This window comes from Typopeltis vanoorti, chromosome 15 (genome assembly GCF_054136105.1).
Source record: "Typopeltis vanoorti isolate ZY-2024b chromosome 15, IOZ_Tvanoo_1.0, whole genome shotgun sequence".
Classification (NCBI taxonomy): domain Eukaryota; kingdom Metazoa; phylum Arthropoda; class Arachnida; order Uropygi; family Thelyphonidae; genus Typopeltis; species Typopeltis vanoorti.
The window spans coordinates 19760877-19786914 of record NC_143563.1 but is presented as its reverse complement, the minus strand read 5'-3'; the positions used below and the strand labels follow the sequence as shown (position 1 = coordinate 19786914).

Sequence of the window (26038 nt, the reverse complement as noted above, 5' to 3'; positions counted from 1 at the left end):
AATAAGAGAAAAATACATAACAGTATTTATTTAATTTGGGATAAATATTCTCCTGAGGATCGTGTTCAGGATTACTTTGTACAAAAAAAAAATAAATAAAAAATTGCATTTATATGCACGGGAGAGTCAACAAAAATCCACCTCTATGCGACAGCGAACTATTTAAAAAAAAAGAGATTATAACATTTTACAAGAAGAAATTAGAAAATCTTCCTTATAATTAATTCCTAAAACTTAGAAGAATGGGTAGAATTGAATGAATATATCGTCCCATCAATGCAAGGTATATAAAAGGAAGCTATCAAAAAATTAGCACAGATAAATCCAATACATGTACATAAAAAGGAGAAATGATACACACACACACACACACACACACACCTTTATTATGAATTATGAAGAATTGTGCACCTAGCCAATGAACTTGTATGGACATTTGTGTGCGCCAATATTTTGTAAATAGTATATATCAACAAAAGCATGTGTAGCTCAGTAGAAGTGGAGTTTTCACTCTACAGCGCTTGACCGCACAAAGAAAGACTTATAAGTTCGAGTCCAGTCACCGACGGCAGGAACCTTTTCTAAGCTTTTCTCGAAAGTCAAGAAAATCGGTCATCGAACCCTCATTACCTAAATAAAAGTATTGTATTAGGGTTAGGGACCATCAGATGGCATTAGCCGTCTTCTTCACTGCGTACCGATTAATTAGTGATAGCCTTGGGCCAGCTATCTCTAATTGGGTGCCAGTGGAGATTGATTTGCCCACTCAGTCTCCAAAAGGTAGGGCTAAAACGGCCTCGCCTACTCCCTGTAGAGGAACAAGAAGGCGATAGCTGATTTGATTTAATAGACTGATTGAAAATGTGTTTATTATTATTATCCTACACAGAGGGCGCTGTGTAGGCATATGGATGTATGCACGCTGTTATCGCCGCTCATTTTTTTACAGTTTTAATTATAAAAAAGATTTTAAAACTATAAACGTTTTTATAGTTTTTAACTAGTTTTAGCTCGCGTTTTTAACTTGAAAGTGCTGCTATTTAATTCTACTTGTTACGCTGAAGACAGGGACGTTTAATTCATCGAAATCGGCTGAGCAAAACCTAAATTTTGTGTGCCGAAACTCATAGATAGAGGGAACTGTTTTCACCAATGAGCAAAGAACAAAGCACGCTGCCATTTTAAAAGTTGCATTGCAGTTGCTAAAGGGAAGAAAGTCCAAAGGTCACCGAGACATCGAAGGTCACCAAGCACAATAAGCTGTAACAAGTGCAATAAGCCATTAAGCGACGAAGTGAACTGTCCCCAATGCTCTGGCTGCAGTCGAAGACAACATTACCTATGCTCCTAGATCTCAGAAAGCACGTGGAAAGCAAGAGGATCTCAGAAACGTACCGAATGGCGCTGTCTACAGTAAAAAAAAAAAATCAGCTAACGCCTTTTTATTCCCGTATACGGGAGTAGGCGAGGCCATTTAGCCCTATCTAACTTTTGGAGACTGAGTGGGCAGTTCAATCTCCACTGGTACCAATCAGCGATAGATGGCCCAAGGCTATCACTAATTAATCGGTACGCAGTGAAGACGACGGCTAATGCCATCTGATGGTCCCTAACCCTAATACAATACTTTTATTTAGGTAATGAGGGTTCGATGACCGATTTTCTTGAGTACACAGTACACAGTGAAGAGAGATGGCGCAATTGTGCCGCCATCTCGTGGTCCCTAACCCTAACACAATATATTTAATATTTAATTATTAAAAATTTAATAATTAAATATATAATTAATATATTTAATCGATTTTCTTGAGTTTACGGGACGAAAAACCCGAGTTTCCGGGAGGAAGAACCCGCTTGCCCGTGCCAGAGATCGACTAACTCGGGAACCGGTCGAAAAAAGGCTTAGAAAAATTTCCTCTAGTCGCCGACTAGACTCGAAACCAAGTCTTCCTTCGTGCGGCCAAGCGCCTTGGTGCCTTGAGAAAATGAAGGACAAAGAACAGACACCAAGCAAAAACAATGCCGCACAGAAAGGTAAGTCCCTTCCTGATACCAACTTAGGTACTTTTAAACTCACGATTAAGGACTTGCTTAATACTCACGTGAAACAAATTAACAAAAAAAATTCGAGGAGTGCGAACATCATATACAATTTAATATCTATCTCGTAGAAGAGGTACTTGGAACCGTGAGAGACAAAAAAACGAAACGAAGCACAAGAAAAACCTAAAGTGCGAAAATGAACATATACTAGCCTATAATGTGTAGCATATACTACAAAAAGAACGAAAAAAAAAAGAATTAACAGACTCATCCAACCACGCCTTCGCAAACAATATCACGAAACTCAAAAAAGATAAAACTACCAACGATCCTTATTCAAAATGACTTCCTTATCCTTACATGTCCAGGTTCGCTTCAACATCGCAATTATCCTCTGAGTTGTATTTGCAACTTTTGCTGTGTGACCTTTGAACTTTAAATTCTTATCCACCAATACACCAAGATCCCTTGCCTTTTCAGTTTCTTGTAGCATAACCCCGCTAATATAATACGCTGCTGCAAATCTAATTACGCCAATGTGTATAACTTTACACTTTACATTAAACTGATAGCCATTTTCGTTTGCCCAGATTTCCAGTCGATTCATTTTGTAATTGCTGAATATCAGTAGCATCCCTGATTGCCCTGCCTATCTTTGCATCATTGGCAAACAATTGCGCATGTGATGTTAGAACCAGCCTGATGCCATTAATGTACAGATTGAACAATAATGACCCAAGGACTAAACCCTGAGGTACACCACTGGTTATTTTTTTTAAATCTTTGTACTGGTTATGGGCAGTACTACCGTTACATCACGTCCAGACTTGATATAGGCCTAAGCCTTTACAAGTGTTTCACCCTAGGCCTGTTCGAGTTATCATCGTAGTCATTCTCTGGTGGAAATCCATGCCACCAGTGTGCCCTGTAGGGCCCTCAAGGAAAGAACTTTTATATCCTTCTGCGTAAGCCCAAGCTGTTTTAAGTCCTTATAACTATCTGCGCTCCATACGCCATGTAAAGAGATGGTGGCGCTGGTAAACCTCGGAGTTGCCCCATGCTCCTCCTGTACCTCACTAACTAGATCTTGGATATTTTTATAGTAGTTCACGTTATTATTATGGCTATAGGCTAGTGGACGCCCTGTTCCCACCACCTGGGCATCAACTACCCATCCGTCACCATCTCTTTTGATCACTAAGTCTGGCTTACGCGAACTTGCGAAGATCCTATAATGTGGTTCCACCGCAGTCTCCCAACTTTTGTTCTTAAAGCGGTTGTTCAGAATAGGGACCACGGCGTCATGCCTCCGCTCGCGGACCCAATGGGTTGCAAAAACAACACTGGGCTATATGAGACAATGTCTCACTGTAGTGGCAACCAGCCCTACAATTTGAGTCGTCACTACCCTGCCAACTCGATCTTTGGAGATTGATCCTCGTCCTAATAAAGTCAATATGCAGAGAGGCTTTCTATAGCCCATTAACACAAGAAGACTTTAGGCGGCTAAAGGCTGGTCCCATTATCAGGGCACCTTAATTGAGTCAGCACCCGCAGAACACAAGGCGTGGGCATATCTGTTGCACTGTTCTGTAGATAGGGGAAGAAGATAGTTTTAACTTCGCGATTCTTGACAGCCTTAGGCGTGGGATCCGCCATCTAAGTGATGGAACCCCGAGCCCACCATCCTTCACCCGTGCGTGGAAATATGCAATAGGGATGTCAGGCGGCAGTCGGAGCCATGATCTCACGGCTGAACGAATAGCCCTGTCCATTCGGACAGTACCGAGATATATGTCCTACCAAGCCCCAACTTGCGGTAAAAGCGAGGTAGGAGATAGTGGGAAAGGAAAAACAGTCTTTGGTGGGGGGCTTCAGAGGAGCTTTCCTCAAAGAAGCGATCCCAGCGTCTAGGATAGAAGGGACAGAAGACCTTCCCTTTGGGGTGAACATGATACCGAGGTATATCCACTCTTTCAGGATGGTCAAAGCATGCAACGGCCTCCCGTGCAGGGAAAACTCTACAGTCTCGACCTTAAGCTTCTTCTCATGACCAGAGGGGACAAGAGCTAAAGAGCAGGACCATTAATAGAAAGGCCTCGAATAGAGAAGAAGTCATCTCCCCGGTCAAGGAGGTCCTGCAAGCCTACCTTAGTAGAGGTTACGAGAATAAGATCGTCCGCAAAGACCATAGCATTAAAGGAAGAAGCGCCTAGAGAATAGCCTATATGGCTAAGAAGACAGTGAAGACACTCATCTATGACGCCGTTAAAGAAAAGGGGATATGAAGGATCACCCTGGCGAACACCCCACACTGCGGGAATAGAAGTTGCACGAAACCCTGTAGTGATAGTGATGGAGCTACCCAAATATAGCTCCATAACATAGGAAAGAAAGGGTTCTGGACATCCAGCAATAGACAGCGCTTGAAGGAGAGCAGGAAGAGAGACTCTATCAAAGGCCTTTTGGAGGTCCAGCTACGCCATATATAGAGGCTTAAGGTGGCGTCGGGAATCAAATCTGGTAGATTCACACCCACTGTATACCACTCTTTGATATCTGTCTGTCAACCATCCCCTGATCCAAGTCAAGAGTTTATAATCCAATCCCATATTCCAGTTTATGCAACAGCCTTTCGTGTGGTATCTTATCAAATGCCTTAGAAAAATCTAACATTATCATAGTGCATCCATTCCCTTTATCCAACTCAGCCGTAACATTGTTATAAAATATGATAAAATTGCTAAAACATGACCTTCCTTTAGTAAACCCCTGATGTTCATTGAATAAGAGTATAGCTTATTATTATTATTATTATTAACTTGTCACTATTACATAAATTAATATGTCACTATGCAGTTTTGCTAAAACATTATTTCGATGCCAACTACAGGACAGTCAGAAATACATACCGTAGAACAAGACCTCAGACTACTAATTATATCACATATAAATACAATAATCACTACGGAAAGGCCACGCGAAACTTCTACAATCCAGACATGATAAACAAATTACCTTTTGAATACAGAAACCTTACAAACTACAATAGCCTGAAAAGAGCTCTAAGGGCATACTATGAACAAGAAACACGCACCCAAAATACCATACAAACTTAATGAAACACAATATATTCGTTCAAGCTTCCAGTTCAGCGACGCATCAATGCATTCCAAGTGTGTGTGTGTGTGTGTGTGTGTGTGTGTGCGCGCGCGCTCGAATTTCTCAATCATAGATTTCGTAGCTCCCCAACACAACAAAAAAACAATAATAAATAATAACCAACTGGTGTCATCCTCAGATAAGCTTACATATAAGCTTCGAGGATGAAAGCAGAGAAATTAGTTCTCATCCGAGATGTATCATATGTAACCAAATGCATGTAATGTACGTATCACATGTAAACCAAAGTATGTAATGTATGTATTATATGTAAACTGATGTACGTAATGTAAGTATCATATGTAATCAAATGTAAGTAATGTATCACATGTAAACAAATGTAAGTAATGTATGTAATAACTCTAACAGATGTATGCAATGTAATAAAAAATAAAAATTGTAAATCATGAGTTTACACTGTATGTTTGTGAGAATTAGGAAATATAATATTTAGATTGCATATGTGTAAATACTGTTGTATAATCACACCTTTTTAAACTTGAAAAAAAAACGGTAAACTACATCATGTAATATTATACAACTTATGTAACTCTGAACAATATAATTGTAAATTATTATCATGATTGTTATATATATATATATATATATATATATATATATAAAGAAAACTATGTTATCATTATTACTATTTAAAATAATATACTGAATAGATGATCATTGTACATAAGTAAATATTTGAAAGAAAATAAAAATAAATAAATAAAAAATATTATTTCTTTACCTACTTAATTATTTTATTAGAAATGTTGAAAAATACACTTTGAAGTAAAAGGTGAGTCATAGCGACATCTAGTGTGAGAGTTTAATAAATAAATATAAATAACTTGCAATTTTAGCGATGAACATGTTTTGTGAAAGAAATACATTTTAAAATTAGATTAACTTACCTCCTTTATTTGTGACACATATGAATGTCAACCAAGCCAGAGAAATTGCCCAGAGGACTCGAAATGTAGCAGCATAGAGGGCGCTCACAATTGGTGATGGAAAATTTCCCTTTAGAGTTTCGAACGGCCCGTGTATCGCACACATACCAAATGCGATAGCAATGCAAGAGCCGGCGATAAGGGAAACCTGTTTGAAAAAGAAAAAAAAAATGTTTGCAGCTTATTATAACGAAAACAAAATTTAATGCGCAAAAATCTTAAATTATATTCGTAATACTCGAAGTCAGACTGCAGTTTTTTATTTTTTATGTTTTTAATAAAAAAATAAATAAATAAATAAACAAAAAACTGCAGTGAATAAAATCCATAAACACAAAGAGAAAATTCCCGATAACTCAAAAACTGAATGATGGATTTTTATGCAATTCATTGAAAAGCAGGGGTACTTAACGGTCAAAGCTGGGTAAGTTGGAAGACACCTCTGCATGACCATTGGGGATTGCGGAGAACCGACCAGGGCTTCTGATCCGATGACCAGTTCTCACCTTATCGTGGTGCACTTTGTTGGATATATACCTGGATACTCAACTAACGAAGATGGGTTGGCAATTTGGGATTCAGCCGACCAAATTTTATTCTAATATATTGGCTTAAACCATAACTCAAAATGATGGTACAACATGATGGTATTTCATCCCGGCTAGGGCGTCTCCTGGTTAAACAAGGCCATCATTGTATTCCTCGGGGATCCAGGGCGAACCGTAAAACGTCAGCTACTAGAACCAACCCAAACCTCAACTCAACATCAGAGATCAAAATTGGCACCATCAACATATTAAGCATCAATGGAAACGACATGGAGCTAACACAAGAATTGGATAAGTACCAGATCGAAATAACAAGTGTTACCGAAACAAAGAAGACAAAAACAGAGAGATATTTCTGAGCAACAAATACAAGATGTTATATTCAGGAAATAACAATCAAGAAAAAGAAGAAACAGCAATAATATTAAACACTTAACACGAGGATAATCTTCTTGAATGGCAGGCAATTTCAAGTAAAGTGATGTTGGCTAATAGCAAAATGGGAAACTTGACAATGAGACTTATTTGTGCTTGTGGTCCCCCCAGAAAGTTTACGAGGCATTAGAGAAGGCAACTGACACAACAGAATCCAATCTGCAGTGTAGGAAACGATTATCAGACCTATAAGAATGTTTAGGGAAAATTTGAAGAAAAGATCAAAGTTATTGGTAACTACCTGCTAGATATCTGCTCAGGACATGAACTAGACATTACTAACATCATGTATGTGTGCAAATTCACATGGAAAGAATATGCATAGAATAAGAAAAATCTCGTTGACTATGTTATTCTTGATAGTGATGTTCTCACACAAGTTCAGAACACAACAGAATACAGTGGATTTGAAATCGGAAGTGATCATCATTTAGTGTTGAGCATGATAAAATTGAACTTCATATTAAAAAGAATAATATGTAAGAGAGTTTAAAAGCGAATAAAAGTTGAATGGCTATCAGATGTGAACTGTAGATTCAACGACACAAACGTTGTTCAAGAAAAATTGAAACAATTTGAAAACTACAATCAAAACTTGGAAATTCAGTGGCAAACACTAAAGAAATTTTGAATGATTCTGCTAGAGAAGCATGTGGTGAGGTTGTCTGCAAGGATATAAAAATCAGAACTCCATGGTTGACTCAGGAAGTTACAGAGGCAGGTATGGAGTAGAAAAAAAATATAAGAATGCAAAACATTGTGTAAAATTCGCTAAACAAAACTCGTTGAAAGACTTCGGTAAGAACGTTGAAAACAAATATCAGAAAAATGGCAAAATATTCTGGAGGCTGTTGATAAAGCTCAAAAATGGAGGAAAATCAGAGAGTTAGTGCTGTAAAAGCAGAGTAATTGCTTTGAAAGATGAGCAGTGACAGCATGTTGGTAAAAAAAAACATTGAACAGGAATGCCATCTGGAATATATATCCATACTTGAAGTAGAAAAAGCCATCAAAAGCCTGAAATGTGGGAAGGCAGCAGGAGTAGATGATATTCGACCAGAATTGCTCAAGTATGGAGGTATAAAAGTCTTACAGTGGCTGCACTGCATAGTTCAGAAGACCTGGACAGAGGGACGAATTCCCGATAATTGAAGTAGAGTGCTCATAGTACTCATCTATAAAAAAAGGTAATAAAGCTGAATCTGAGAATTACAGAGGAACTTCTTTACTGCGTGTTCCTGGTAAGATTTATGCAAGTATTTTTGAAAAACACTTAAGAAAAATTGGGGAGGAGACGCTTGGAGAAAAAGCTGGTATCAGACCAAACAGAGGTTGTCAAGATCAGATTTTTACTTTAAGACAAATAGTAGAAATATCATGGGAATATAACAAAGATCTGTATTTAAGTTTTGTAGAAGGCATATGACAAGGTGCCAAGAGGAAAGCTGTTCAAAACGTTAGTTACATGGTGTCAATGGGACATCATATCAAACAAAACGTAGTCTTTATTTGAATTGTAAGTCAGCGGTTAGAATTGGGGGTGCAGGGAGTTGTTTTGATGCTAATATATATATATATATATATATATATATATATATATATATATATATATATATATATATATATATATATATATGGAATAAGAGAGAGAGAGAGAGATTAGTCAAAATTAAACCAGCAGTATCTAGAAAATTCACTTAAACAGTTCATCGAAAGACAATATATCGAAAAAACAGTTAATCTAATAAATAAATAATCGAACAACAGTTAATTGAAAACGTAATTTATCGAACGGCAATTAATCGAAAACACATCTCATCGAATGAACAGTTCGCCGGAAAATGATTATAAGGCACGTAAAGTGAAGTGCGTTATTTATGAAAACGAACTGCAGGTTTTAATGGCTTAACTCGTGGTGGAACTGAAGCGTAGAATGACATCGCTTTATATTTGTTAAGCCGCCATCTGTGGCTATTTTGTTTTCAGTGACATTCGTTTCAGTCAGTATATGCCTTTTGTGTATTTTATGTATGTTTTACACAATCTGAAAAAGATTATGTAAAACATATTAATTATTATCCCCCCCCTTATCCTTCACTCTCCTCAAGTAGTAATAGTACTACTATTAGTATTACTAATAGTAGTACTATTACTAATAGTACTACTATTAGTAATAGTAGTACTATTATGCTAACGTCCGCCAGCACGCACGCACGCACGCGCGCACACGCACACACACACCACTTATATGGGATGAAGTTTACTCCGAAAAATTTGTAAAAAATTTCAAAAAAATGTTACACTCTCTGAGGGTACATTTCAGGAATTTGATGACGTTGATAATGATGATGATGGTGATGTGAAAAACAGTCTGATAGGAGATGTGAAAGAAACGTCACAGATATTGTAAATAAAAGTTTACATAGAAACGAAAATGAAAACAAAGTGGTCACAAAGAAGAGGACAAAACGAGATTGTCAAAGTACCTCAATATGCAATGCGGCCGTCCATCATAGCGACATTACGAGTTTCGTAATGTTTATAAGTTTGTCCAGGAGCTTGGTTGGTAATAACACAAATTTCTACTGCAAAATTTTCCTTAATCACTCAACGTTTTGGGGAGGGGGATTGAAACAGACAACAGGATAATCTCCAGGAGAATTGTTGGAGACTTTTGAAGATATTGTCGAACTTGGTTAGGTGAGGATAAGCATTATCATCTTGTACGATAAATGTCTCTACTATCGCACCCGCATAGGACCGAACATAGGGGTACAGGACCTTCAGTCTATAAGTTGCAGCATTCAAGGTTCCTCTAGAATCACATAGAGGTCGCTGTCCACATTACTAGAAGTCTCTTCAAACCATCACACTTCCCCCACCATAAGTATTCTTTTACCAATATTAGAAGCCAATTCAGTAATCTGCTACTAAATGATACTTCCATGATATATGAAGGCAAAAAATAATAAGAAGAAAGAAAAAGATTAATCAAATACATTTCTGAAATAAACGTTCGTGGAATTTTGTTTTTGTTTCTTGTAAATCCATATCGAATAGCATGTTCTCATTATTATTGTTACATGACACCTCCAGGGAGTCCAATGACTCATCGAGGGAGGGCACCTACTCTACAAGTCTCCGTCTCAACCACTCAATCCACCAACTTCAGCGAACCTCATCATCTACACCAACGCCATCTACTGCCCGCCAACATCACTAGTATTTTCATAGATAATCACAAACATCCATGCCCACGGTGGGATTCGAAACAGCAACCTTTTGGCTGAAGAGCCAGTACGCTATCCACTCGGTCATGTTGTTATAATTACATGTTAATATGCGCACTTAAAAGACTACAATCAAAAGGATATTTGATTGAGACACGTAAATTATTAAGGGTTGTTACTAGATTAAAATGGGTGATGTTTTACATAGAATGGGGAGGAACAAAGGACAAAATACAAGGTCTTCCCTCAAAGCTGTATAAGGAAGGTGAGAGCAAGGGGGTGAAGCGCAGGTTTTTGTATCGAGAGTGGTGAGAGTTTGGAATGCATTGCCTGAGAGTGTTGTGAGTGCGAGAAGGTGAATATACAGGGTGGCCATAAATTAACTTTCCCTCTTTGGAGGTATCTGTAGCTAAAACTAATACACGGAATGAGACCACGTTTTATATTGAGACTTTTGAAGGAATGAGGAGAAGAATTCCGCGAAAAGAAAAAAAAGATTTAGTACTAAAAGTCGCCGATAGGATAAAGTTTGGCGCTGGCAGAGCCGAAACCAGTCAAGTATTTCCAGTAAACGGAGGTAAAAAGGATTATGCAAATTTTACTGTGCGTACGTGAGAGTAGCGCCGCCAATTCCACTTAAAAAGGAGATTGGGAACGTTCAGGCAATTCTTCGAATGACTGACGAATTTGTGCTCAATATGCGTCCTACCTTGCCTCAGGGTGCTTTACTTGTTAAGTTGTTTTGCCTTAAACAGTGCAATGCCGTAGCGGCCCTTCGGGAATTTAGAAGGCTTCATAACCTGCATACAGGTCCTATGTCAGCTGTAGCACTCAGAGCTATGATTAAGAAGTTTGAATAAACTGGATCACTAGGAGTTAGACCTGGCAGAGGACGCTCAGCTGTAGAGCATGTCGCACACCGGATGCAATTTATTTTACACAAGAAAGATCAGCACATTGAAAATCGTGTTTGTCGTCCAGGGGACTCCGAATCTGATGAATAAAACATTATTTCCTGTGAGTTCAATTACTACATTAATTTCAGTGTCTCTCGCAAGTTGTTATTTTAGTTTAATTCTTCTTATTATTATTATTATTATTGTAACGTGCCACATATTCAGCTGAAATGAGTGATGCGGCTGTCACTTACACCGTAGAAATGTTATTATTCCAATTTATCTGCCTTTAATATAATTATCCGCTTGTTTTCGGCTCCGCAGCGCCATAATTTCCCCCTATCGGCGGCTTTTGGTAGTAAATCTTTTTTTCGCGGAAATCATAAGGCATAGTATGGTGAACTGTGTGTAATAGTGGGACCTCTCGCGATAGGTCACTTGACTCCGTGGAGGTCTGATAATAATAATAATAACCATAATTTAAATATCAGCTTCTAAGATTCATCACATAGAGAAGTTATGTTACACCCACTTACACATGATGTTTAATATCTGGTTTTCTATAGCGCATTATTTCTTTAAAAAAATTCTCTCTAAAAAGAGTTTTGTTTCTTTTGTATCAGACAGTGTTCTTCATATCAAGAAATTCTACATCAATGTAATCCCTTGATGTCGAATTCTTGATATAGATTGCATACTGTGCAATGGATATCGCGGTATCAAATCAATGGTTAAACAATTCAAACTCTATAAAAAATAAATTTCGATTACCGTTCCTAGTTGCATATCGCCCTTCTTAATCGTCAAATATCCTAATAGCACTCCCACTAAATATGGTCCTACATGAACATAAGTCTTAAAATGCACTTCTTCGAACATCAGGAACATATAACTGAAAAAAATTAAATAGAAAGCGTGCTATGAAACCAAATGACACCAGCATCAAAGGTCTGTTTACAATTTCATTTTAAAGTACTTCATGCTTATTAACTTCATATATTTTGTGGTGGTTACGTAATTCCTGTTGTGAGCAACTCATCTATAACCATCATCGTAGATAGATTCGAATCCAGTTTTTTTTTTCACTCCAACGACTAATGTTGTGAAGCCCTGATTTTTGCTTCAGAAAGTGGTAAACTATTTAAAGATGACAGACGGGTTGTCAGTCAACTTTGTTTTTTTAATTATTGATATCTTTTGCATGATGATGAATTTAAGAGGTTTTATGCTTTTAAATTATCCTTTACCGGTTTATTTGTAAAACAGCAGACTCTTACTTTTGAACAATTTCTCACTTAGTATATCTAAGCAAATTGTTTGTGTTTAATGAATTTATAAATGAATACATTGGGATTAAAGATATTTATAATTACATATAATAAATAAATAAATGCTAAAACCTTTTCAAAACTGTGCACTTTCTACTGAAATAAATCTACAAAGTAAAATAGCTCATAGTCAGTTAAAATGAGAGGGCGCTGTGTAGGCATACGAACGGTCGCACGGTGATATCGCTGCTCCAGTTTTTTATAGTTTTAAAGTGGTTCCAACTCCTGTTTTAAGTTGAAAGTGCTCCCAAGTAACCCTACTCATCACGCCGAAGACAGCGATATAAAATTCAACGAGATCGGCTAAGAAGAAACCAAGTTTTGAAGTGTTGAAAAGGGAACAGAGAGGACCGTGGTCAACAACCAGCGAAGAACAAAGGACGTCGCCATCTTTATAATCACGCCTCACTGCCTAAGGGAAGAAAGGTGAGTCATGAAGTGTATCAAATGCCTGGAGGAGTTATCGTCCAACGGAAATAATATAACTTGTACGAAATGCAGTAGGATTCTACACTTAAAATGTGCCGGCTTTTCAGAAACAACCGGGCAACATAAATATGAACCCGATGTAACACGTGAGGAATGGAAGTGTGTAATCTGCTTGAGGAACAAAGAAACGCACGTAAGGCAGCCACCTACGATGCAGCCGATTATACTGGAGGCAAAATCAGATGACGAACTGAACAGACAAAAAAAACGCAAGTAAGTCCTATAATTTAAATTATAGGACTGTATACTTGTATACTAATAGAAAACGGTCTAGTGACTATAAAAGCCAGCTTAGTAGATCTTGTGCAAGAACTCTTTAAGAAACAGAACGAACAAATAACAAAAAAATCTAGCGAATATGAAGATTTGGTAAACCATAATAATTTAGCAGTTATAGAAGTGTTGCAAACGGTAAAAGACATTAAAATGAGCATTAACGCACTAAAAGACAGGCAACACAATTTGATGAAAGAGACATCCGAACTCCGTCAAGAACTTCATTCTCTAAAACTACAATACGAACGTTAAATCAGCAACAACATAAAAAAGATCTTGTCATAAACGGTCTTCCTGAAACTACACCTACAGAAAACCTCAGAGACGTGGTTCTAAAATTAGACCATGTAATTGATATCCCCGCAGCTTAACGACATTCAGACCGTAAATCGGATTCCTAGGAAGAGCAAAAACCAAGGCTTCCCACGACCTGCACCAGTCATAATTCGTCTTAAGAGCAAGTCCATAAGAGACAAACTCATAAAAGCCAGCAGTCAGAAAAAACCAGTTGCCAAGGACTTGAACGCACAGCAAGACAATACACCAATCTTCCTATCCGAATATTTAACACCATTCAACCAGAATCTGTTGTACCAAACAAGAAAAGCAAAAATTGAAAAAATTACCAATTTTTGTGGACCAGAGATGCCAAGATATTCATAAGGAAGTCACAAACTTCAAAGCCGATACAAATTAAAAGCACAGAAGACATAGAAAGGCTGCCACTGTGAAGAAAAAAGCCTCCTAAATAGTTCAAAAAGAAGCCCACAATAAACAAAGAACGTGAACCATCAAGACAGATGCAATTACACAGGATATATCGGCAATTTCACTTTGATCCGACCTTTCAGATCATTCATTTGACCTCCCAAAGATTTGCCTACTTCCAACACAGCAACCAAATCAATAATAAATATACGTATATATAACCAGTATCACCCTCAGATAAGCTGATTACAACGCTTCGAGGGTGCAGTTGAGTTACATCCCAGTAGTAGTATTTATCTAACATTATTCACTTAACATTCTGTAATGAATTCTAGTAGTAAACAGAAAATGTGATAGTAATACTTCAGTTGCATATTTAAGTTTAAAATTATATATTTAATTTACAATTTAAATTTAAAAAAATTATTATTATATAAACTGCAACATAAGTAATATTGTTTAACTTGTGAGTCATTAATAATAAACACGATTACTATGATTATTATTAATGGTAATAATACACACTTTTTACTCTTGTGTCAATGAGAAATTCTACAAATGATAATGATATTAAGAGTAATTATAATTCTTACTGAACCATTTTGCAAGAAAAAGATGCATTGTTGCCTAAATGTTAGTATATTCATGTAATTATTTGAGAGATAATAAACTAAAAAAATAAAATAAAATAAAATAAAAAAATAAAATTTAAAAAAAAAAAATTTTATTATTATTATTATTATTATTATTATTATTATTATTATTCATACACAGTCAAAACAAGATATCATATAAATAAAAATATGACTGGTGATTCAAAACAATTCAGATTCTGCCCAAGAATCTAAGAATAGTCCGTCAGGTAGCGTCGTAAAATATGGACTGTTTCAAGTAATTTTGTTTTTTGTAGGTCATATGGGGTCATTTCGTTGATGTTTAATTGCTGTAAATAGTTGGACAGCTTCTGTGAAGTTGGACCAAGTGCACCGATAACTATTGGAATGACTTTGGTGTGTATAAGCCACAGTCGGCGAACTTCGATTGCCAGATCTCGATATTTAGGAATTTTTTCCAGTTCTTTGTTGTTAATATTGTTATCACTGGGTGCTGCGATATCGATAATCCAAACCTGTCGATGTTTGATAACTGTGATGTCAGGTCTATTGTGTTCCAAATGCCGATCAGTTTGTCTTCAAAAGACCCAGAGAATGTTTGCTGTTTCGTTTTTCCAATCCAGGCTCTATTTTATGCTGCCACCAGTTATCAGAAGCAGGAAAGCCATATTTTTTGCATACATGCCAATGAGTTATTTTGATCCCTTGATCATGCCGGTATTTGGAGTCCGTTTGAGTTATTTTGCTGCAGTCACTGATTAGATGTTCTACACACAGTGTCCAAAAATAAACCGAACTTTTCGAAAATGGAAGAAACTAGTGGAACCACCTGTTTTATCTTTTTGTTGTCGAAATCGGCAACCTTCATTAGTGTTTTGTCAACTGTTTACGACATTTGGTTCATTAGAAACCGAGTTATAGTGCCAAGAGTTACAGTGTGTTTTGACGAACGGTTGGTCGTCACGTTATTCATGCCGCACACGACGAATTCTCGCTATCAATCGCTTCAAAACTTCCAGATAAAACTCACCATTGACCGTTTGGCCAGGCGGAACGAATTCTTTGTGGATAATGCCCTTCGAATCGTAGACGCAAATTATTGACTTCTCCAAGCGACTTTTTTTCGGATTCCCCTCTTCTGGTGTTTTCCACTCAGCACCCTTGCGGTTTGTTTCGGGCTCATACTCAAAACACCACATTTCGTCACCAGTAACGATCATTATAAGCAGGTCTGAGTCCTTACGAGCGGATTTAATGAGGTCCTTGCGGTGTTCAATTCAATACATTTTTTGGTCGTCGGTCAACTTGTGGGAACAAATCGCGAATTCAATTTACGAAGGCCCAAGCTCTCGGTCAACATGTTGTGCACAGTTGATTTTGGAGTCTCCAATTCATCTTCAATCTCACGGACGACTTCGGGTTTTCTTTGATGAAATCATGCACTGTTTGGATGTTAACTTCGCTGAGTCCAGGTTTTGAATGGCCCGACTTTTCGTCGTCCTCGAGCGTCTTACCACCACTTTGAAATCGCTTAAGCCACTCGTAAACTTGAGTAGGGGATAAGCATTCATCACCGTATGCTTTTTGAAGCATTTGAAGCGTTTCGGTAAAACCTTTACCAAGTTTAACACAAACGTCAATCGCAGCTCTCTTTTTGAAACTCATTTACTGACCTTTCGTCAAAACACACTGTCACTCTTGGCACTGTAACTCGGATTCTAATGACACAAATGTCATAAAAAGTTGATAAAACAGTTGATAATGAAGTTTGCCGCTTTCGATAACAAAAAGATACAACAGGTGGCGCCACTAGTTTCTTCTATTTTGGAAAAGTTCGGTTTCTTTTTGGACAGAGGGTGTACGGTCTCATCTTTCTGAACGCATAATCTGCATTTTCGGTTATTATTGATGTTCAAAGTTTTTGTTTTCATTGCATTAGCTTGCAATGCCTGTTCTTGAGCTGCTAGAATAAATCCTTCTGTTTCTTTTTTAATATATCCATATTGTAGCCATTGCCACGTCTTGTTCATGTCAATTTGTACTTTTTATTTTTATTTTTTTTATTTTTGAAATCATGAGTCCTTGCTGTACGACTCCATATTCAAAGCTACACAGCCACTGCTTTTTGTTGGAGTTTATAGGAAAAACATCAAGAAAAGTGTGGTACTTTCATGAGGTTTTATTTCAAAAACAGCACACTACAACAAAAACCTGAAATGTAATCCATTCACATGAAAATAGTGCTGTCTATAGTGGCCCACCTTAAGACATAAACCCATGATAATGAAATCATCATCTGAGGCCAATAATATCGGAAACAGAAGATTCTCTCTTTCCCACTCGTATAGAAATATTTCCGGAACACCTCACAAAAACAGATTTACAGTTAAGCCGATTAATAAATAAACAATGAAAATAAATGTACCTTATCATAGCATTCATAATACACAATTGACACTATCTTCAAGATTTACGTTTTGTAATTTGGGCTACTTACTCCATGCTAGGAATTGAAATTGTTGGAATCATCGGAAACTTATTCAAGTACGTGATCGCACCAAGAGTAATACATCCACTTAAACTCAAGATAATTGCGACTGCTATCCCCAGTGCTGGTTTCCTGAAAAAATAAAAATAAAAAATTAACCATTACTATCGTCTACTTTGAATATGAGCAGAATTTCTATTATGTGGTACGCTGCAGATCAGTAGAAAATAAAATCACACATACATCAAGTTCATTGCTATGTATACAGCAAAACCCCGTTTTTACGTTCCCACAATTTACGTTTTTCTGCCATTTACGTCAATTTTCGTTGGTCCCGTCTTAAGGCCTATTCTTACGATGTATTTTTTTTTCGCCATTAACAACTTGATGTGGGCGTTATTTCCCGTGTTTGCGTTTTTTTTTTCTCGGGTGGCAATACTGATTTTCGAATCGATTTCCTCTCATTCTGCCGAAATCTGCGCATTTGTGTTCCCAGATGGCGTTGCTTTCGGCTGTAATTTTGTTTTCGCCATCACGGTGTCTTGCACGCTTGCAGCAGTAATGTAATGATGAGCGATACCGTGATTTTTCAATCACAGTACGAATTGATATTGCAGAATTTCTGCTACGTAATTCAGCGTGTGAAAGTCGCTTTCAAGCTGCAATGGTGGATGATCCATGTGAGTAACATGGAGGAAAAAAAAAACAGAAAATGTATTTCGGTAGCAGAAAAGATGGCAATTCTGCGAAGTGTAGATTGGCATGCCGGAACACGTGTGCATTTAGCAAAAGATCTTGGACTCTCCGTGTCCACTTTGAACACGATAGTAAAAAAAACAGGTCAAGCATTGAACTCAATGCAAAGCAATCTGGCGCTAAGTCAAAAAAAAAAAAAAAAAAAAAAACGAAAAGCAAAAACAATCAACAATTAAAGATTTTTTTTAAATAGATAAATGTAAGTAATTGTAAATTCATTTATTTTCAGTTATTAAATTTTGTAATCGAGTATGTAGACACACATACTAGCAGTAAGTCATCTTTTAGCCTTTTTAAAATGTATTTTTACATTTCCTGCTATTTACACTTTTTTCCATCAGTCCCCTGAAAAGTGTAAAAAAGGGGTTTTACTGTATATACATACTAGGCGGGCTCCGTTCCCCTGGCGCCTACGGCACCCAACCTCTCGAGTTCCGGGCTGGTAAGCCGTAGACAAAAAACGTGACATAAAAACGTTTCAAATTTCGGCTTATCTTTATATATATATAATACTCAAATCACAAAAAAGGAGTGGAACATGTGCCTTCTTCCCAGGCTTGTCTCCCAATTAGCATTTAAAAGTAACTTAGATGAGTAAATTTTGTCATCTTACTTAACTGGTCTAATATTCTTACGTCAGTTAAGTAAGAAAGTACAAATCTGCTTTTTTGCATGTCTTACCTACCTATAGAGAGGGATGATTACCAGCAAGGAGAGAATATGAAGTTGCAAGTCTGCACTGAGGTACCAAGTGTGGTGCATACACTGAAATGGAAAAAAAAATTAAACGAAAACAATAAGCATATATATTGCAGGTAATTAATTACTTGATATAGTGAAAAAAACTAATTTACAATAAATTAGTTCATTTAATCTTGTTTAATTAAATTTACTATTTAAAATAATGCAAATGAAGTAAACTTACAATATCGGATATCTTTAACCAATTGTTATAGAAAAGCAGATTCGTCCACCAATTTCTGTAACAGGCTTGCAGATCTCTGTTTACAATATAATACCATTCTGGACCACTTGATAGCCAAGGAATGAAGAACATTATTCCGGTGGTGAACATTAATAATGGCATCAACCTGGTTGGAAGAAGATGAATTTTCCAATTAGCCAAGCAACATCATAAAGCAAACTTTAAATTTTAATATTAGGAAATAGTACTTTTATCTCCGCTAAGCATACAAAGAATTGCGAATAATTTGAAAACAAATCCATATATCATAGTTCGTATATTCTTGAATATTATATTTAATTTAAGTTGACTTATCTGCATTTTTACAACAGTTGAGGTTTTCACTGAATGTGTTATGACATGTGCTGCATATTACCGCGCTTCACTTAATTACACTTTTATAATAAAGAGAGGGATAAGCATAATTTGCACATTAATTTTGAATACCACTTATTAATTACCGTCTATTAACAAAAACACAAAAGCAGGTATTATTAAGTATAAATTCTCCTTTGTTGAAAATCGATTTTTTGCAGAAGATGCACATGCACTGCAACAATGGCTCCCCCTGTGTTTCTACATAGGCGGAGCCATTTAATTAATGAAAAATGACAAAACTAATTTAATTTAATATTATATTTCGCAATTTATTTAGTGCGGTGGATACAATATTTAAATGTGTAAGACACACACAAATAATGGAAAGAGTTATAATAAAGAGAGAGATAAGCATAATTTGCACATTAATTTTGAATACCACTTATTAATTACTGTCTATTAACAAAAACACAAAAGCAGGTAATATTAGGTATAAATTCTCCTTTGTTGAAAATCCATTTTTTGCAGAAGATGCACATGCACTGCAACAATGGCTCCCCCTATGTTTCTACATAGGCGGGGCCATTTAATTAATGAAAAATGACAAAACTAATTTAAAATTCAATATTATATTTCTCAATTTATTTAGTGCGGTGGATACAATATTTAAATGTGTAAGATACACACAAATAATGGAAAGAGTTATAATAAAGAGAGAGATAAGCATAATTTGCACATTAATTTTGAATACCACTTAATAATTACTGTCTATTAACAAAAACACAAAAGCAGGTATTATTAGGTATAAATTCTCCTTTGTTGAAAATCCATTTTTTGCAGAAGATGCACATGCACTGCAACAATGGCTCCCCCTATGTTTCTACATAGGCGGAGCCATTTAATTAATGAAAAATGACAAAACTAATTTAAAATTCAATATTATATTTCTCAATTTATTTAGTGCGGTGGATACAATATTTAAATATGTAAGACACACACAAATAATGGAAAGAGTCCTTACCTAAAATATCGCTGTAGAATGAAATTTATTATACCTATTCGACCCTTCGTACGTGACATGCCTTTGAGGGTCAGCAGTGCTGTGAGAAATCCGCTGAAATAATAAACAATAAATAAATAATAAATAATAAACTGAACGCAGTGATACATAAAATACAAAACAGGCGACAAAGGGTTTATTTCGAAGGTCATGCCAGTTTAAGGGGCGCTGATAAATAACATAAATAATTCATTGAATTCTAAATTTAAAAATTAACTTCACTTAAAAGGAATACTTTAATTATTTCAACATAATTAAGTAGGAATTTTATAGAATAAATGAATCCCAGTGGAATATTAGAAAATAATGATACCCTTTACTTACGTTATAAAGAAGAAGGAATCTACGATCACAAAGGCATTCCAGTAACCGCCACTTAAGAAATTATTAAGTTGTTTGTTGTAAAACGTTAAGTTTTCTGTCAAATAAGAAAGAAAAACAATCAGATTTCGGTGAGGTGCTCGCTTGGGAAAAGAGTTTCAAAAAATATGTTACTCAAACAATTATGTGTGTGTGTGTGTGTGTGTGTGTGTGTGTGTGTGTGTGTGTGTGTGTGTGTGTGTGTGTGTGTGTGTGTGTGTGTGTGTGTGTGTGTGTGTGTGTGTGTGTGTGTGTGTGTGTGTGTGTGTGTGTGTGTGAGTCTTCTTATCAATAGGGAATCTACAAAGATGTTCTATAAATAGGAAGAAAGTCTCTTGAATGAATTACTGACGATTGCATCATAAATCCTGATTTTGGCAACGTGGCCAGCGCAGCTGTTTCAATTCTTTGTCCACATTTTATTCATTTTGCTTTTCCCAGACCAACCCACGTGTTTTTATTTTTCTTGAGATTCTTGACTATTGCTTCTAATGTCCTAATTAATAGTATTGATTCAACTACATCTAGATGTTCAGACTCTTTATCTTATCCACGTCTTCCTGATTACAATAATCAGTATTCAAAGTTTATGAACTTGCTTTTGTAGTAGGTTTAGTTAGTTTTATTTCCACTACATTGATTTCCACTTTGTCCCAGCATAACACTGTTCTAGGCTGGAAATCTTTACGATTATTATTCAAGTTTTGATACAATACGTTGCTTTCTTTTAAACTTCGGTATTGTTCCATTTGAAGGCGTGTATTTATTTTTATTTTCGAATTTCTTTTTTCTTGAATGGTTGTCACCTAGTTGGTTGCTACCATCATTATTTCATTATGAAATTTTCCGATGTGGGATGCACATCGGAAAATTTCTAATATGAAATTTTCTAATACTAATATGAAAATTTCTTTTCATATTAATAGATGACATGGTAGGAATAAATACTTCATAGGACTAACTCCATAAGATCTAACATCTGTCAAATTGGAGACAATCATCTTGCTTCTACTATGAGGAGGTACCTTTAATTAGAGATGTTTCTCTCAGGAGAAGTTGAGGTAGTTTTATGAATTGCCTTATGATTAAATATTGTACTTCCAATAATCAAATTTCGTGATAATTAATGGTACTGGCGATAATGGCATTACAGTAATCAACACAGCGGATTAATACATGTTGACAGGATGGTGAATAGGCCTTATGAATCCACTTCACTAATCTTGGCATTCAATTCACCTATAAAAATTTTAATATCCTTTCTTGAAAACTCTCCATATATTTGATCAAAAACATCATCAGAATTCAATACGACATAACTAGGGGCGGCTAGTGCATAGGCACAGCGGAACTGCAGCACCCCCAATTTTTCTCGATATATAAATTAATTTCTTTATATTTGCTTGTAATATTTAATTTTATCATCAACAATCCTATACCATTCTCTTATTTTGTATAAAAATAATAAAAATCCTTCTTGTAGCACTTAGAAGGGCGAAGGACTCTAGCGGCACTGTGTTTTCCACAGTGTCATATTGCTACGCGCGCAAGCATATGCACGTCACAGTGAGATGCGAGCTATTAGACTAGCAGTGTTTCCCAAACTTTTTCTACGACTGAACACTTCACAAATCCTGAAATTTTCACGGAACACCTTGGTTATTTCATAATGTATAAATTAATAATTAATTGGTAATTTAGCTGATTTTTATTATTAATCAATAATTGATAATTAATTATTAATTAATAATTAGTTAAACATCAATTAAATCATCGTTAAATTAATTTGTGCTGACAAATTAATTTAAAAATGTCAAATTCCAGAACTTCTCGAGGAACACCTATTCAAATTCCGCGGAACACCAGTGTATCGGGGAACAGCGGTTAAGAACCACTGTATTAGCGTAATGCGGCACTGTCCGTCGCTCAGTTCCACTGTTGTTTGTATGCAGTGTTGCGCCAGTAGCAGAGTGTTCGTAGTGCTTATCGTGTTTACTCCGTCTCTTTAAATATTTGGACATTACAATTAAAGACATAACATTTCTTATAGTAATTTTTAAGTAATTTTGAATTATACCAAACTGTATAATTTTATCGATAATAAACAATATTTTTTCATGTTTAATCTTTTTTTTAATTTTTACCATAATTTTGATATTTTATCCAAACCCGTATACACTGTACTTACAGTGTATATGTATATTTCGAAAGTTGCAGCACCCCCACGATTTCAAGCCACGACCTGGCACTGGATATAGTAAATGTGTATATATTCTTTAAAAAATTCGAAGAGATAGCGTGCATCATCCGAGGTTTACAACATCACTCTTTGCTTCATTTAAAATATAGGCGTGCGTATTATAGGTAAGTGTTCTGTAGTTTTACGAATGTTTTTTGTCTGAATGATCTCCTTTAGTTGATTGGTCCCAATTTTAAAGTGTAAGGAACGTCCTTTTTTTCACCCGTGCACGAACATAGCCATGAAAGCATTGCCTCAGTATGGACACTCGCAACGGACTTGGTAAAGATAAAGGCCATGACCTTTTTAGTGGTGCAAATCTTTCAAGACTGTTTCCTCTAGACCATATAATATTCCTCTGATTTCCTGTTTAAGATTTCAAGTTTGTACATTAAAATCAAAATTCACAATCATGAGTTGCGTATTTAATTGCTGGAATTATCCCATGTAAATGTTACATAGGATTCATTAAGTCTTGTATCCCCCCAAAGCTAATATACCCAGAACAAAAAAATAAATAAATAAATAACCACACACCCTATACACGAAGGACACCTCCTCCTTTAAAAAGAAGATGCCAAGAATAACATACAATATTAAAATATAATTCGCAGTAAGAAGTAAAGAAATAACCTCACAAAGGTGAAGTCAATGAAACATCAGTCATAGGATGGTGAAAGGTGCCAAAGAAATGCACACCAGACAGGAGCAAGTCTAAAAAATTAAAAACGATATTAATTACTTTGTGCATTGTAAACATATTCTCAAGCTGTTAAATGCAAGGCGTGTTGTAGTGGGGACAGAAATTAAACCAACTTCTTAAAATAGATGATAAATTTAATGAACGGAAAGATAGAAAGCGAAAGTAGAACTTGCATTATTTCAATCAATAATGTACAGTATTTGGGATGCAGACAACGAGATGGTGGCAGTTTGCTATTCTCTCCTGGCAGATGCCAATTAAACTCGCTGTAATCCTACGCAAGCTATTCTCTGCTGAGAGTAGAGGCTACGCTACCAACTAGTCTTCGAAAGATAGGACTAAATTGACTTGTCGACACCCTTTGGGGAAATAAAAGGCGTTATAGGATTTTTTAACGGCCGCAGACGATATTTTCAATAGTATGCAATAATAGCTAAGAAATACATGTATTATTGTTCGAGATGGGTATAACATCGTGTTCGTTAGGTTTTGCTATATTGTCATTACCTCTGGTAATTTGCTCATGATACACTCATTAAAATTGTAAATTATCTGAATTTTCAGAAACTAGAGGTAGATAGCATAAAGATACTAGAACTTGGTTTACAAATTCTACCATGCATTGATATGCAATGGAAGAGGAACGAGATTTGTCTAAAATCCTTGAGAAGTGAAAAAGAGAAAGTCACTAATTAAAAAATTAAGGATAAGTCTGTTAAATATATTTTAGAATAATAAACGCCTATCTAATACATACTGTACATGTGTAACTATGAGCCCTTTAACTCCTTAGAGGTGTCATGTAATAATAATAATAATAATAATAATAATTTTTTTAATATTTCCTATCCTTCAAAGAACTTACATGTACACAAAAAGTGTTCAGCATATAAAAACTTCGTTTATGCTGAGTACTTAAATATATAAACGAAATTAAGACTGTCATACAAACATTTTGTACAATAGATATTTTTGATTAGGCATAGGACTAACCACCTTATCCTCGCTAATGAATAGAAAATCCTTGACACCGCAAAGTAAAAGAGGAGAGAAGGAATAAGAAGAAGAAGAAGAAGGTATTTTTGAATGTAAAAGAATAGCAATAACAATTTTAATAGCAATATCAATAATAATATCATTTTTCTTCCACAGTAGTTACACTTTTTATAAATACTTGATAAAAAATTTCATTGTTGAGTACTTTTCTGTTACAGTAAGTAGAACTAAACATTTTTAGACAACAATACTAAATTTTACAACTTTTGCTTCAATATAAAGTTTAAATAATATCCTTATAACTTGCATTTACAATAAAAATATATTTCCTGCTATTTCGTACAATCATGCAGTAGAAAGTAAGATGAATGCTATTACATTATGCATAGTGATATTGATATATTGAATATAATAAGATTACCATACATTTCACACGAAACATATTAATAATAATTAATATGTTTCGTGTAAAATGTATGGTACCTGTTGCAGTTCTAAAAGTGCTGATACAGTTTCCATAGTTTGGCTTTTAATGATCTTTAACTGCTCAGATGTTTGGTAACATCAAGTGCAAATGTGGGTAGGAGATGCTCCCTCATGGCTGCTCCATACAAATTTCTATAATGCCTGGTTCTGAAGAGAATTGTGTTTGGTCTTGTTATGCGGTAAGTTTCTCTGTTATTGGGATAAGCGTTGTTGAAACAGTGTCTTAGTAGTACGTAGTGTCTTAGATTCTTTATACTCAGGATTTTGTGTTTTGCCATTAGAGGTTCGGTTATTTCCTGGTGTATATCGAATCTCCAAAGCACCGTCGAAAAGATTCTTCGATGAAGTTTTTCTAAATTTGATAAGTGACTGTTTGTTGTGTTTGCGTAGACAGTTATACCTTGGTAATGTTTCACAATTCCATATTATAGCATTTTTTTAAGTTGGTTGGCGTCATATCTATTGCTTGGAAACGTTTTGCAGTAATAGTGCGTAGTTTGAAGGTATTCTACGTGTTTAGTCCATTCAAGGTTGTCAATGTACAAACCGGGGTATTCAGCGTGTGTTACGGGTGTGATTTCGGAGCAGTGGTAACTTCCATGGTTAATGCAATGGTATGTATCACTATATATCGTTAACGGTGAAGGATGAGTAATTCTAGGGTTCTTTATTATTAGCCTTTGCGTTTTGGTGTTGTTAGTACTATATATATATGTATATGTATATGATGTTGAGAAAAAGTGGAACGTCATGTGCAGGCCACACCGCATGCATAGCAGAAAAACAGAAATTGACTGAATTTAAAATGTGTAAATGATATCATCATCATACTCCGCATATACGATTTTCAGTTGTGGGCAATTTAGGATTCTTTGAAATATATTGCTGTACCAACAGATGAATGAAATATGTGAATTTTGATTTTTTTTCCACATGAAGTTTCGAAGTGAGTCAAGCTGTATTTAATAATGTTTGTTACAGACAAATAGAAT

The 26038-nt window shown here is 35.7% G+C and overlaps 1 protein-coding gene across 1 annotated transcript in view; it reads right to left on the bottom strand.

Moving 5' to 3' along the window:
* The window catches only part of LOC150098441 (nose resistant to fluoxetine protein 6-like), a 49153-nt gene that overhangs the window by 6643 nt on the left and 16472 nt on the right, over positions 1-26038 (bottom strand). Inside the window, exons 8-14 of the mRNA XM_090405496.1 lie at positions 20587-20680; positions 20224-20316; positions 18846-19011; positions 18606-18685; positions 17174-17296; positions 12033-12153; positions 6114-6300 (exon numbers count right to left, since the gene is read on the bottom strand). Of these exons, the coding sequence (XP_090261622.1) occupies positions 6114-6300; positions 12033-12153; positions 17174-17296; positions 18606-18685; positions 18846-19011; positions 20224-20316; positions 20587-20680 (864 nt within the window). The remainder of the gene's footprint in view (positions 1-6113; positions 6301-12032; positions 12154-17173; positions 17297-18605; positions 18686-18845; positions 19012-20223; positions 20317-20586; positions 20681-26038) is intronic.